Source organism: Mastomys coucha, unplaced genomic scaffold (genome assembly GCF_008632895.1).
Source record: "Mastomys coucha isolate ucsf_1 unplaced genomic scaffold, UCSF_Mcou_1 pScaffold7, whole genome shotgun sequence".
Taxonomy (NCBI): Eukaryota; Metazoa; Chordata; class Mammalia; order Rodentia; family Muridae; genus Mastomys; species Mastomys coucha.
This window is the reverse complement of record NW_022196913.1, coordinates 93,633,739-93,649,268: the sequence shown is the minus strand read 5'-3', so window position 1 is coordinate 93,649,268 and position 15,530 is coordinate 93,633,739. Positions and strand designations below refer to the sequence as shown.

General features: G+C 41.6%; 1 protein-coding gene across 3 annotated transcripts in view; it reads right to left on the bottom strand.

The window, feature by feature from the left end:
* The window catches only part of Col14a1 (collagen type XIV alpha 1 chain), a 224,054-nt gene that overhangs the window by 126,302 nt on the left and 82,222 nt on the right, over window positions 1-15,530 (bottom strand). For all 3 annotated transcript variants that reach the window (XM_031359565.1, XM_031359566.1, XM_031359567.1), the window contains exons 10-14: window positions 11,253-11,404; window positions 10,037-10,166; window positions 8,297-8,442; window positions 4,125-4,254; window positions 1,168-1,307 (exon numbers count right to left, since the gene is read on the bottom strand). In XM_031359565.1, the coding sequence (XP_031215425.1) occupies window positions 1,168-1,307; window positions 4,125-4,254; window positions 8,297-8,442; window positions 10,037-10,166; window positions 11,253-11,404 (698 nt within the window). The remainder of the gene's footprint in view (window positions 1-1,167; window positions 1,308-4,124; window positions 4,255-8,296; window positions 8,443-10,036; window positions 10,167-11,252; window positions 11,405-15,530) is intronic.

Genomic DNA, 15,530 nt, shown 5'->3' with positions numbered 1-15,530 from the left:
CAAGAATAGAGAAATAAACCAAATTTTGGTTTGTTAAATTCTTGGAGACATACATTTCCTCACTCCTGTTTAACTGGCATATTCTGTTATTCATAGATAATCATGCTGGTGGCCATCTCCCATCACAGACTCCTCTTACATGTCTGCCAAGCTGGCCACAGTAGGTGAAATCTGTGTTTCTCCCCACAGTTAACTGGATTTAGGCAGAAACTTCTGACATTTTCTACCAATGGAGAATGGCAGTGATGATATCAAACGTCTCTTTAAGATGTGGGCTTCCTATGAGGTCCATACTTTTGCACGAGTTTCCTAAATGGTGTAATTATGTATGTGTGTGTGACCATGCCTGACTTTAAATGACTTCTCAATCTAGATTACTAAAGGTGGTACAATTCCATTTAGCACTTTCTCTGTCCTTTGGACCTGGGTCATAGGACTCTCAGGTCAACATTCCTGAAACTGAGGGCTAGAGACTTCACATGAAGAGAAAACTTAGAGATGTAGACATCAGTACTAGTTGTCAGCTGCACCACCCTCCCTAGACTGTGATCTGACATGTAAAAGGTCACTGAGAACATGGCAGATCAGGCCGTTCACCTGTCAGGACAGTCATATATCCAGTTCCCACCTTCTGAACCCCATGAACTGTGAAAGGAAATGAGTGTTATATAGAATAATTACATAGGATGATATTAGAATTGTTTGTTTGCTGAAGCTCAAGGATGATTTTAGCAGTTTAAGAGAAAGACTCCCTCCCCTGTCCCCAAGGCAGACAAACTGTACATCTCAGCAACCGTTTGGAGGAAGAGAAAAGATTTTTTAAAAGTCATTGCCATTGAAGCTATCAACATGGAAGTCGGCGACGTGACAGCAGTCAGCCACACAGCAGTTAATAGGGCTGCCACAGAGGAAGGCAGTCTAAACTATCAGAAAAAAAGGCATGCTTACATCCTGGTCAGCATCCAAAAGAAAGATAGACAGAGGGAAGAGAGGAAGTTGTGTCTTTCGGAGTTAGAAAAGGGGCAGACCCAACTGAGTCTCATGAGCTTGTGGAGACTACATTAGAGAAAGGGATGTTAGCATCGATTCAGCCCACAAAGCTTTGATTATGAGGACACAGTGGACAACTTCATAACAACCTGAAAATTATCATGGCCCACAACTTACCTCATTGATTTCTGTCCCATCTGCACTTGTGTACACAATTCTGTAACCACTGATCTTTCCCGATGTGGGATCCCAGGTTAACCGAGCACTGTTAGAGCCAACGTTGGAGATCCTCAAATTTCTTGGTGGGGTTAAGGGTACTAAGGGAACAGAGCATAGTGAAAACTTTAAACAGCTAAAATCATTGAAAGTCCGTGAAACCAGATGTAGAGGCTCACAGCCATCCATCGAACTGAGTGCAGGGTCCCCAGTGAAGGAATTAGAGAAAAGACCAATAGAGCTGAGGGGTTTGCAGCCCCTTAGGAGAAACAACAACATGAACTAACTAGTACCCTCGGAGCTCCCAGGGTCTCAACCACCAACCAAGGACTGCACATAGAGGGGTCTGATTGTTCAAGCAGCATGTGTATGGTAGAGGATTGCAAAATCGATCATCAATAGGAGGAGAGGACCTCGGCCCTGTGAAGGTTCTGTGCCCCAGTGTAGGGGAATGCCAGGGCCAGAAAGTGGGAGAGGGCGGAGTGGCTGGCATGGGGAGAGGGGAGGCAACAGGGGTTTGTTTTTGTTTGTTTTTTTGTTTTTTGGAGGGGAAACTGGGAATGGAGAAATTCGCATGTAAATAAAGAAAATATCTAAAAGAAAAAAAAAAAGTCCGTGAAACACAAGAAACAGCTCCCTTGACATTCAGAGTCTCTCTCATGGATAATATAACCCCAAAATACGTGATGAATTCTGTCATAAAAATCAACAAAGTTGCCTAATTAACAGAGCAGCTCTTCTCCTTGTAGAGAATGAAGTGAAGCAGAAAGTTGTACATGCTTAGAAGGAAGCAAGATCTGGGTAACTCGCTGTGCCTTTTTACATAGTACATGCTATAAATAAGAAGCCAGTCAAAAACAAGACACCTAAAACTAAGTCTGAGCTCATCCACTCAACTCCTGTGTGTCTCCGTGTGCAAAAGGAAGAAGGTGCCGTCTATCTGCATACAAGAATAACTTTGGGAACTGTCTTGAGCTTTCACCTATTTTTAAGTGCAGTAAGATGAGATGACCTCTCTGAGTTTAACAAGTACCATATTATCTCATTAAACTGTAATATTATATTATTTCTCCGATATAATCAACAGAGTAAGAGCCTTGCAGACATACGATGCCACTTTCCTTAGCCTCCACGGGATAATGTTCTCAACTCTGATGGTCAAGGTTTTCATTATCTCTATGCACAGAGATTTCAGACATTGCAGAGTTGTATATAGTTTAAAACGTAGGTAAATGAGTATTCTTTGTGACAGACAGTTGTTTTGTTTTGTTTAACAGATAGCTTCCTCAAATACCTTGAGTGGTATAGAAATACTTTCTGATGACATTTTTTTTTCTTCTTCTTCCAGATTTGATGTTTTAATTGGTGTTCTGAAGAGCAGGACAGTACAACTTGAACTAACAAAGAATGGATGTGGGAAAACATCTTTATCACTAAACTGCTATTATGTTTTTCCTCACGTGGAATGGTAAAGACAAAAGCACTGTTGATATTGGGCTACTCATCTTTTCCAAAGAACAGGTGCTTCCTGCATTCTCATAAGACACAAAAGATCACAGATAGAGCCATGCTTAATGGCCTATGGCAAACCTTGAGAGCATACCATAATACTTAATCTATCATATCTATCAGAGATATACATTTTTCTTAAAACATTTTGAGCAATTTACTTAAAATTAGCCTCCTAAACAATCCAGAGACTGCCCCACCTGGGAATCCTTCCCATATACAGTCACCAAACCCAGACACTATTGTGGATGCCGGCAAGTACTGCCTGACAGGAGCCTGATATAGCTGTCTCCTGAGAGAATCAGCCAGTGCCCAACTAATACAGAAGTAGAGGCTCACAGCCTTCCAGTGGGCTGAGTACAGGGTCCCCAATGAAGGAGCTAGAGAAAGGACCCAAGGAGATGAAGGGGTTTGCAGTCCCATAGGAGGAACAAAAATATGAACTAACCAGTATCCCTCAGAGCTCCCAGGGACAAAACCACCAACCAAAGAGTACACATAGTGGGACTCATGGCTCCAGCTGCATATGTAGCAGAAGATGGCCTAGTCAGTCTTCAATGGGAGGAGAGGCCCTTGGCCCTGTGAAGGCTCTATGCCCCAGTGTAGGGGAATGCCAGGGCCAGGAAACAGGAGAGGGTGGTTGATGAACGGGGGAGTAAGGAGGGAATAGGGACTTCTTTCGAAGGGGAAACCGGGAAAGGTGATATCACTTGAAATGTAAATAAAGAAAATATCTAATACAAAAAAAATTATCCTCCTAGATAGGATGTATCTCAGTGGCATACCACTTGTCTAACACACATGATACACTACACAAGAAAAGTAAAAATTAGTGAAAACTAGCTCTCCTAATAAAATGTTAGTTAAAGACCAAACACAATAATAAGGGGCTCATGGAAGGACAGCAGACCTTTTTAGAAGAAATATTAATTTCTATGAGTATAAAACAGATATCAAATAATTACATATTTTGACGTGGATTTACTCTTACATCAACCACATGGCAGATAAGACACTGTTTTCTTCCTTTACAGACAGAAGAACTGACAACATTATCATTGTCACCCAACTTAACCTGAGCTGAGCTTTCTGCCTTGGCTGCTATGAATCCGGAAGCTTCTGGAGCTCTTCCCTTCCTATTCTTATCTAGTACATGGCACATCTGGATTTAGAGAGAGACAGGTGGATTTACCAGAATGCTAAAGTTCAGGGATAACATCCTGGCCTCTCACGACAGCTCCAGATAAAAGAAATACATTTATTTATTTTCCTAAGTAAAATATACATTTTCCTAAATCACAATGGCCTGTTGGGAGGTTTCGATCCAAACTGATATTTTCAATTCAGAATCCGACACATTTCTTTGGGCTTTAGTGATAGCATGGCATGTGAATCCCTGCCCCACTCACGGGTTGTCTCTTGTCCTGTAGCAGGATCGCTGGCCTCTTCTCCAAACATGGCATACACAGTGACTGTGTATTCTGTATTGGGGAATAGCCCACTCAGTTCAATGTCTGTGTGTGTCTCTCCGATTTTCATCTGAAAAGGACACATGGTATTAGTTCATTTCCCAATGTGTGTGTTATTTGCTCCAATAAGAGTGGAGCTAAATAAAGGTGGCACTCCCTAGAATGAAATTGTGTGTCCCCTCTCATCCCCTACATGAATCAAGCCACAGCTAGAATTTTGTATAGCTCAAGTTGTTTTACACTAGAAGCTGATAAAATATAGAACCACAAAACTGAGTGCCCCCCACCCCCATGCTGTGTTGGGATAATGCTTTACAGATGGACAAAGGGGTAACTGTAGCCAGAACAACATTGCTGTCTTGTCCCCAGGAAAGTGGGGGTGGGACTGAATTAGACATATTCTCTAGATCTGTGCCTCAGAGCAGCATGCTGGAGGCAAGGCCAAATGGGCATTTGTTACTGCTTGCTAATTCTAACCAGTCCTCGGGTTGGATGCCTGGTTCTGCTTCAAGCTCAATTGCGCTGGGCCAGTTTTGTCACCCCATTTAACAAGGAGGCCATCTGGAAAAACTGCCAGTCCCTTCAGGTACTCACAAGAGACAGGCTCAGCATGACACCCAACTTGTCAACTTGTCTTCTGATCCGGGGATAACTTTTTTTGGACTTTGAACTTTGTCAAACTATATATAGGCTTTCTTGTGTGACATCAAATATCTGAGAGGCAGTTTTATATTTTAGAGGAAAAAAAATTCCCCATAGTCTCCAGTCACATAATTCAAGATAAGGTTCTAAATGCTGAACTATCTGAACACACACAACAAATGTACATAGATAACAATATATCTGATGTAGCTCTTACTCGGATTTAATAACTATTAAAAATTTGTCTTATACAGTTCAGATTACACTTTTTAGAAAGGTCTAATGTATAGCAATAAGTTTCTCTGTAGTCTTAGCTCTGCCTAAGACTGCCACCTCTGTAGTCTGCCACTTCTGTCCTATTACTGATGTAAAACTAGCTGTTATAACTTAACTTGTGTGTTTGTATGTATCCATCCCTGCTGGGTTTCATCAACTGCCAAAAACTTATCCATATCTGGGGAGAAGGAGTCACACCTGAGAAAATGTCCCTCACTAGACTAGCCTGTAAGCAAATCTTTGGGGCATGGCTTAATTAATGATTGATAATGGAAGGGTCCATCCTAATATAGGCTCTGCTGCTCTTGTGCAGGTAGCACTAGGTTTTAAAAGAAAGCAGAGTGAGCAAGCCATGGGGAGCAAGCCATTAAGCAGCATTCCTCCATGGCCTCTATTTGAGGTCTTGCCTCCAGAATCATGCCTTAAGATCCTGCCCTGACTTGCTTTGATGATGCACTGTGATATGGATGCATGAGCCATGTAAATCCTTTACTCTACAAGTTGCTTCTACTCATGATGTTTTATCATAGAAATAACACAATGGTTCTTACCAATGTTTAGTTTTATAGAACCTAATAATATACATAAGCAAGCCCATATTAATATAGTTTTGCTGCTACATGGGGACACCACTGTCATGGTAATTCTTTTATGGTATACTTTGATATAAATATACCCATTTTAGGATGACCATGGTTGTTGACAGTGTTCTGTTACAACAAGTAAAATTGTCAGCTGAGTTCAGTGACATTCACTTGAGAGGTAAAAGGAGGAAGATCATTAGTTCAAGGTTATCCACACTAAAGAGCTAATTGAGAGGCCATCCTGGGCTCTGAGAGAGAGAGAGAGAGAGAGAGAGAGAGAGAGAGAGAGAGAGAGAGAGAGAGAGAGAGAGAGAATCACAGAGAAATACACAGAGACAGAGACAGGTAGCGAGACGGAGAAACATTCTTGTGAGATACTACCCTCTCATCATACATCTTTACTACAGTTCACATGGGGCTGAAGAGATGGCTCAGTGGTTAAGAGCACTGACTATTCTTCCAGCTGTCTTGAGTTCAATTCCCAGCAACCACATGGTGGCTCACAATCATCTATGAGATCTGGTGACCTCTTCTGGTGTGTAGGCATACATGTACACAGAACATTGAATACACAATAAATAAATAAATATTTTTTTAAAAAAGTACACATATTCAACATGCCAAAATATTGTGCACAGCAGCTGTATTATCAGGAATGACGGCATGCCTGAGCAGGTGGGCACTGTCATGTTCTCACATGCTCACTCTGCTTGGTGCTATCATGCTTTAAAGAGGGCGTGTTGATCTGTCAGTTGTCAGCTAGTATCCTTTCATTTCTATTTTCTCTTGAGCGTTAGTATCTTTTCAGCTCCAAATGTAAATCTCTCTTATGCCAAAGTAAAATTCAGACCTACTTTAAATGTGAGTGGAAAGAGACAGCCTAAATCATAAAAACAAGAGCACACTTGTCACCGAAGCTTGTCCTTGAGACTCAGTCACCAGAGTTTGGCTTCTATGGAACTGAGTTATCTGAGGCAGGCCTTTGACAGTCAGAGAATCACGTTGTAAACTGCCTCTCTTGTTCATATCCAGAAGCAAGGTATCTACCTCAGCGGTATGGACAGAATTTTCTCTTTTCCCTTTTATGACTACACTACAGCAATAGCTCCAGGTACATTAAAAAGCCTACACTAAATCAATGACAGTCAAATATTTATTTATAAATTTGAATGGAAGCAAACAAAAACCCCACTGGGCATGGGGAGGTACCTCAGACAGTGCCTGCTGATGGGCAAGAGGACCTGAGTTCAGATCCCGCAAGTCATGTAAGAACTAGATGGAATGGTGCATGCATGTGACTCTCTGGTTCTGGAGAGGCCAAGACAAAAGGATGCCAGGGCTCACTAACCAGCCAGTCCAATCTAGTTTGCGAGCCCCAGGTTCAATGAGAGACACTGTCTCAAAACAGTAATGTTAAGGATGAACGAGGAAGCCACCTAAAGTAAATCTCTGTCCCACACACACAGAGACACACATACATACATACATACACACACAGACACACACAAGTACACATAAACACATACATACACAAAAATTCTTATCCATGTTTACCTGCCCCTCAAATTATAAAGACAAAACTTTAATTCAGTGTATACCACATAGTTACTTATAAACTCTCTGTGGTAACATATATAAACTTTCTCTAGAGCCATCTGAGACTATCTAGTATTTAAAACAACAAAAACCACTTTTCAAAATCAACTCTAAGGAACTGGGGCAATCATGCAAAAACACAAGGCAGGGATGTTAATATCAAACACTATGTACTGAATAAGATATCTCTATGTCTAACAACATGAAATTAATTAAATATAACTTGTACAAACCAATCATAAAATGCTATGTATAAAACTACTGTGTAAAATATTCCTTGGTGGGGTACATTCACAATAGATGAAATTAAAATGGCAGACTAGAAAAATGTCTTCCCTTGGCATATTACAATGCACAGAAGGGAGCCTGGAGTGATGGCTCAGTGGTTAAGAGTACATCCTGTTTTTGCAGAGGATCCGGTTGGTTCCCAGCACACACATGGAGGGGGGGGTCACAACCACCTGTAACTCCAGCTCCAGGGGGTCTGATACCCTCCTCTGACCTCCTCAGGCATCTGTACACTCATGCACACACACACACACACACACACACATTGACATAATTAAAATTATAAAACAATCTTTTTAAAATATACTCAAGGGATCAAAGGATGGAGTTCAGTGGTAAAGCCCCTGCCTAGTATGTATAGTCATTGATTTGATTTCCAGAACCATAAAAGGAAAAAGGAAACAGGAGGGAGGAAAAAAGAATGAAAGAGAAATCAAAGAAAATACAATACGAGAAAAAGAAAGACTGCAAATGTCATCAGAAAGGCCAAGAATGTGTCTCAGCAGCACTTGCCTAGCATGTGGGGGATCCTGAGTATAGTCCCTAGCCTTGCAAAATAATGTCTGACTGGCCTTTTGTAAATAGCCTGCATAGGTAGCGTGATTACCACCCATGTCTTTATTTTGACAACTTGAATTTTCTGAATTCTATCCCATCAATTTTTACAATACAAATTTTATCAGGAAGGCGAAGACCTGAGGGCCACAGTTGGTAGCCGGGAGTTACCTCTTTCTCATCTCCAGCCAGACCTTCTGTGAGGGGAGCATAGAGGATCAGATAGCCTGTGGCGCCAGGCACTGCATCCCACCTGACGCGCATGCTGTTCTCAGTCACATCATACAGCTCGAGGTCGGAAGCCATGGGTAAGGCCACTGCAAGAAGAGGCTCTTTGTAATACTCAGTCACTACTCTTTGTAATACTCATTCACTACTCTTTGTAATACTCATTCACTACTCTTTGTAATACTCATTCACTACTCTTTGTAATACTCACTACTGTCCTTGAGGAAAAAAAAAATCACGTAATAAGAAACAAGAGGCCATCCAGGCCATGCTAATGATCCTGGCCTTCAGAAGATGGCAAGGGGATTGTTTCAAGTGCAAAACCAGCCTCAAGAACTGAGTGGCAGCCCTTCTCAAAAAAAAAAAATTAAAAATAAAAACAATGCTAGTCATATTTCATATTTCAGGAGTTTGGAGAAAGGAATTAGGGTAAACTTCTAAGTTTGATGTGTAAACACTGGTAGAAAGGATTATTTTTTTCTTTCTAAAGTATAGTTGTAGATCCCTCGCATATGACTGCACCTGCTTCTCTAACCACATTCTCAAGCCCAGCATTTCGCTTACTCTTGCAACTCTCTGCACATGTTCCTTTTGGAGTCCCAGCAACACTCCATTGCACGAACACATGCAAATGTCCCAAAGTCCCTCTTTTGCAGACTCAGCTTGTACTGAGGACTGAGACATCCATGAGAGGGGAAATGGCCATTAGACGATTTCTGCAAAGGGAAACTGTCTGGGGGAGTGGAAGGGAGGCAGCTGGGGATGACAAGATGGGAATGTGAGCAGAGGAAGTAGATGATCTAGGGCAAATGGGACGCATATGTACGAAAACACCACAATGGAAACCATTGCTTCATATGGTAACTTAAAACTAATTTTAAAAAGAGAAAACATATTTCTCCAAAACAGAAGCATTGACACAAGCCTGACAAACCACTGTCAGTCAAAAGCCAAGCACGGCACATAAGAAAAGCACCATGGTCCTGGAACGTAGACTTTAGTATTGTTTACATAGTTATTGCTCCATGAAATGCATGCTATTTGAGCCAGTTTGGCATAGCACCCAAGATGGAGTAAGAACACGGTTTTTCAAGTGACTAAATAATTGTTCTTTTACGATTGTCTCTTCTGATGATTCTCTGAGTATATATCTGATGTATGTGCTTGTATGTGTGTGTGCATGTAGTATGCGCATGTATAATTGTGATCATGCCCCATAAAGGGACTGTCAGTATTCAGACACTCCTCTAAATTATGAGGTGATGAATATTATGAGGGAAATGCACTGTTATTCCCTCACTATTCCCCTGGGAAAAAGAAGCCCCTGAATTTCTCAATTCTGACTCACAAATTTGGCATAGCTCTTGGTTCACAGTAGATATTTACTAAAAAATATGTTTGTTGAACGAATGAATGAATGAATGAACAAACGAACAAATGAATGATTCTGCCTTGTTCACTACCACAGTTGCCCTCTCTAAAACATGCAAGACATTTGTAAAATCCATTCCATACACACAGCTGGAAAGCTGCAGCTGCATCACCATCCTCTCCCACATACATGACAGCCACTTCCTGTGACTCTCAGTCAGGGTGTCCATCCACTCTGATCAGCCCGGTTTGGGAATGAGCCACCTAAGCAAGGCTGTACGTGTTGGAAGTAGATGAGGATTAAATACACACATGTGGTTTCTGTTCCCCGCAGGCCTTCACTAGCCGTGTGGGCAGATACTGCAAACACTGCTATCTGGTATTCAGTTGAAGACATCAAGTTTTTCAACACTATGGAAGATGCACTTCCATCCACCACCACCTGTTGAAAGAACCGTTTGAGAAGGAGATGAAATATCTCACATGCAGAATAGAGACGAACAAGCAAACATATCTCCAACAAGAACATCTCGTTAAATATTTTATTATTTGTGTAAGGTCTTCATTTCCACTCTAAGGATCAATTCTCCTTGTCTCGGTAAATAAATGGATGCACTTCTATGGAATGCATTCAAAGTTGTTTCTTAATTCATATATAAGGCTAATTGTGTCATTTCTGAGCTAATTATTGTCCTGGTCATGTTCACATGACAACAGCAGATGTAATTTTCCCTGATGGCACTTTGGGAAACATTTAAAAGGTTTGTTAGTCATGAGAAAAATAGAGCTACTGGAAGGATTTTGGCTTATTTTTCTCTTTGGACCAGATGATTTGAAACTCCATGATCAATTTCTGTGATGCTTGAAACTAAAACGAAGCCCACAGATTCTGCCTGGGTAGAGAAGGACATTGTGAAACATTCTGAGGTCAATCAGAGGTTAGAACAACAAAAGGAAGGGGAGGTTTCATCAGGTCTTAACTCAGTGAATCACTGCATCCAGGCAGGGAAGGGGAGGAAGGGGAGGGGCTCTGCCATTGGCAATAGGTGTTCTCTGTTATCTACAACTAGCCACGATGGAGAACACTGGCCACAGCTGCTTCAAGATGGCTTTCTATGGCCCTGATCTCTACAAATGTTCAGGAAATTCCAAAGGCCAGAGGACTGGCCTATCCTAGGACCCCATAATTTGGAACACACAGTCTTCACTATGGCAGAGACCCCTCCTCACTCCCAAATAGAAAAAGATGCATGGAAACCTTGGTCAACTTAGAACTTGCAAATTTGGGGAAGAAAAGTAAACTAGCTTCTAAGTGCGTACTTGATCCATTGTTAGAATGACTGGATGTCAGGATGAGAAATGGTGTGGATACAACTTGAAGAGACAGAGCTACAATACAGATATGTAGAAATCTATTTCAAACCACTTAAAATATTTAAACAGAAGGATGTCCTACACAAACATTTCTGCTTCACCCCCACTATAAAGACCTTAAGGATTGGGAAGTCTGGGAAGATTGTCACGTTACCTCCTCTGGCTTTCCACCTCTGGTGGGATAATACACAACTCTGTATTTTTGCACTTTTCCTGGGGATTGAGTCCAGTTAACCATAAAGCTCCTGGCAGTGACTTCAGACGTAATAAGCTCTGTAGGTGGCCCAATGGTGGCAAGGGCTGAGGCTAAATGAAAGACATACACCAAATAAATCTTATTTCCCAAGTTATTCCAATGAACATAAGAAAAGCCACTAGGCAAGAGTGACTATTGAAGCTATAGTGTCCCCTAAGAGTCTGCTCTGTGGAAAAGTTGGTTCCATTATTAATTCTTGTACTCTTTCATTCATTCAAAACATTTACTGTCTACTAGAAACCACCCACTGGAGTAGACTCTTAGGACCCAAACTGAAATGAAACATAGTCCTTAATTCTCAGAAACCCCAACAAGGACTGTTAATAGGCAATGAAAACGGACACTTCAGTGAGTGGGCACACATCCAAAGATGCCCTTCTGGGTATCTTAGAGGTGTCTCTTAATTCTCGGCAATTACTAATGTTGCCCATGTTTGTAGATGAGCATAGCAAGGCACAATAAAGGCAATGAGCAGAGCAGGTCTCAGGAGGAGCAGCTCTCAGAGCTGAGAGTGCATCAGACTTCACACAAATGCTTTTCTGAATCAGAGGACTGGCATCTTCCCTGAAGATGTCCCATCAACAAATGATCGATACCTAAATGTAAAAGTTCTCAAAGAAACTGACACACACTGAGTAACCACTCTGTGTCAGACATGTGTGTACCATGTGCATGTTAAATGGTTCTGCAATGATTTGGAGCATGTAAAATCTCAGTGGAGAGTGAACACAACATGAAAAGCAAATAAAGAGATTGTTGGGATTTCTCAAATTTTTAGACAACCTAAAAGAACTTTAATAACCACAGCGATGAGAAAACTATTGCACACTGTAGGTATTATACACTTTCTTATCAAGTACGTGTACGGGGGGGTGTCTGTCTGTCTGTCTGACTATCTATCTGACTGTCTGTCTGACTGTCTGTCTAACTCTCAACAGAGCCACATGGGAAAAGTTCAGATCTGAAATAGCCTCACTCTGAGGTCAGACAAATTTGTTCAGAATCCTACAGTACGGGTGTCCAACCCAGCCCCAAGAGATCTGATCTGTGAAAAACAGAATGATAGAAGAGAAAAGGAAAATGAGCCAAACATAACAATGAAACTCTCCTAGATACAACAGAGGCAAGAAATAAAACCAAACTCCTAAAATAAGATGTGATACTGTCCCTCTTCCCAGATCCTGTGACCTACAGACCAGTAACGTAGTGAAGGGCAAGGACTGAACATCAGTGATGAATTTTTATCATCATTGGACAAAAAAAAGTATGTGTACTTTTCTCGACCCTCTCTAGGTACAACTGAAAATTCAGGATATTGTGTACAAGGAAAGTATCAGAAGACACTGAAGTCAGAAGGGGTAAAAAAGGGGTAGTGGCAAGAGGCTCTGCAGGACCCAAAAAACACCACAGAAGTCCTTTTACTTTCTCTTTGGTGCTCAAGTGTCCTAAGTGGAAAGGTATCTGACAACATAGGAACATCAGCATCGCACACAATCTGTTCCAACAAAGATTGTTCTCTCTAATCAAAGACCAGGAAAAGGCTAGCTAGCATACAAAGACAAAAAACTTACAGCAGTAACTCCAGACACACACTACAGAAAACAACTGTACTCCACCTCTCTGATACTGTAACCCATGGCAACCAACATTAAACAAGCCTCCCAAATTCCACCCTGTTTTGGCTTTCATACCATGTCACAACATCTATCCACATGCCTCCATCCATGCCAATGTGGGATGGAGAGTCAGAAAGCCCCTCCTCCCCCACCCCTATCTGTGACAGCAGTGTTGATCATGGAGAAGGCCTGCTTAGCTTGCAGCCCAGGCTGCTCCTTCACGTTCTCCTTCACTTGGGGACACACAGCAGTCTATCAGGTCTTTCCCAGATTTCCCACAATATGGAGGCCACTCCCACAAAATTGTTAGTAAAACTGTCCCACCTGGGGGACAGAAATAAGGGACTCCGCTAAAAAGATGATTATGAATGGCAGGGCAGTGAGTAGCCCTTTTATTTTTCACAAGAAACAAATGTAGGCAAATTAAGTAACTCATACTTTAATTCTAATTGGCAAAAATGAAGTATTACTCTTCATTCTTGGCAAGATGGTATCAGACATGCAGGCTTCATGGAACACATTAGTGGAAAATGGACAATGAAAAACATAGTTGAAGCCAATGACAACATAAAACTCTCAGAAAACAAAAGAAAAAGAGCAGTACTAAAATTAATGAATGAGCTCAGTAGCAGCATGTGGACAGAGAGAAGAATCAACACGCTCCTTTGTTAGCTCAGAAATGGCAGACCTGAGCAAGAGAGAACAATCAGACTAAGCGGTCCGTAGAACTGGATGTGCTGGTCCACGCCTGAACACTCAGCACCTGAAGGCAGATGCAGGCAACCAAGGAAATCAAGGTCTTTTTTTTTTTTTTAATTAGATACTTTCTTTATTTACATGTAAATGTCTCCTTTCCCAGTTTCCCCTCCAAAAAACAAACAAACAAACAAAAACGACAAAAACAAACCCCTGTTGCCTCCCCCCTCCCAATGCCTGCCACCCTACCCTCTCCCACTTATTGGCCCTGGCATTCTCCTACACTGGGGCACAGAACCTTCACAGGGCCGAGGTCCTCTCCTCCTATTGATGATCGAATTTGCAATCCGCTACTATATACATGCTACCAGAACAATGAGACCCCTCCATGAGCAGTCCTTGGTTGGTGGTTGAGACCTTGGAAGCTCTGAGGGTACTAGTTAGTTCATATTGTTGTTCATCCTAAGGGGCTGCAAACCCCTCAGCTCCATTGGTCCTTTCTCTAACTCCTTCATTGAGGACCCTGTACTCAGTTCAATGGATGGCTGTGAGCCTCTACATCTGTGTTAGTCAGGTACTGTCAGAACCTCTCAGGAGATAGCTATATTTAGGCTGGCTTGCCCTTCCTTCAGTCTCTGCTCCATAGTTAATCTCTGCAACTCCTTCCATGGGTATTTGGTCCCCCCTTTTAAGAAGGAATGCAATGTCTACCTTTTGGTCTTCCTTCTTCTTGAGTTCCTTGTGATTTATGGGTTGTTCTTCCTGTATTCCAAACTTCTGGGCTATTAACCACTTATCAGAGAGTGCATACCGTGTTTGTTCTTTTGTGATTGGGTTACCTCACTTAGGATGATATTCTCCAGATCCATCCATTTACCTAAGAATTTCATAAATTTATTGTTTTTAATAGCTGAGTAGTTCTCCATTGTGTAGATGTGCAACAATTTTTGTATCCACTCCTCTGATGAAGGATATCTGGGTTGTTTCCAGTTTCTGGCTATTATAAATAAGGCTGCTATGAACATGGTGGAGCATGTGTCCTTATTACATGGTGCAGTATCTTTTGGGTATATGCCCAGGAGTGGTATAGCTGGGTCCTCCGGTAGAACTATATCCAATTTCCGGAGGAACCACCAAACTGATTTTTAGAGTGGTTGTACCAGTTTGCAATCCCACCAGCGATGAAGTAATGTTCCACTTTCGCCACAACTTCTCCAGCATCTTTTGTCACCTGAGTTTTTTATCTTAGTCATTCTGACTGGTGTGAGGTGAAATCTCAGGGTTGTTTTGATTTGCATTTCCCTGATGACTAAGGATGTCGAACATTTCTTTAGGTGCTTCTCAGCCATTTGGTGTTCATCAATTCTTTGTTTAGCTCTGTACCCCATTTTAAAATAGGGTTATTTGGTTCTCTGGAGTCTAACATCTTGAGTTCTTTGCATACATTGGATATTAGCCCTCTATCAGATATAGGATTGGTGAAGATCTTTTCCCAATTTGTTGGTTGCCATTTTGTCCTATTGACAGTGTCTTTTGCCTTACAGAAGCTTTGCAACTTTATGAGGTCCCATTTGTCAATTCTTGATCTTAGAGCAGAAGCTATTGGCGTTCTCTTCAGGAAATTTTCCCCTGTGCCTATTTGCTTGAGGTTCTTCCCCACTTTCTCTTCTATTAGTTTCAATGTATCTGCTTTGATGTGGAGGTCCCTGGTCCACTTGGACTTGAGCTTTGTACAAGGAGAAAGGAATGGATCGATTTGCATTTTTCTACATGTTAACCACAAGTTGAGCCAGCACCTGTTGAAAATGCTGTCTTTTTTCTACTGGATGGTTTTAGCTCCTTTGTCAAAGATTAAGTGACCATA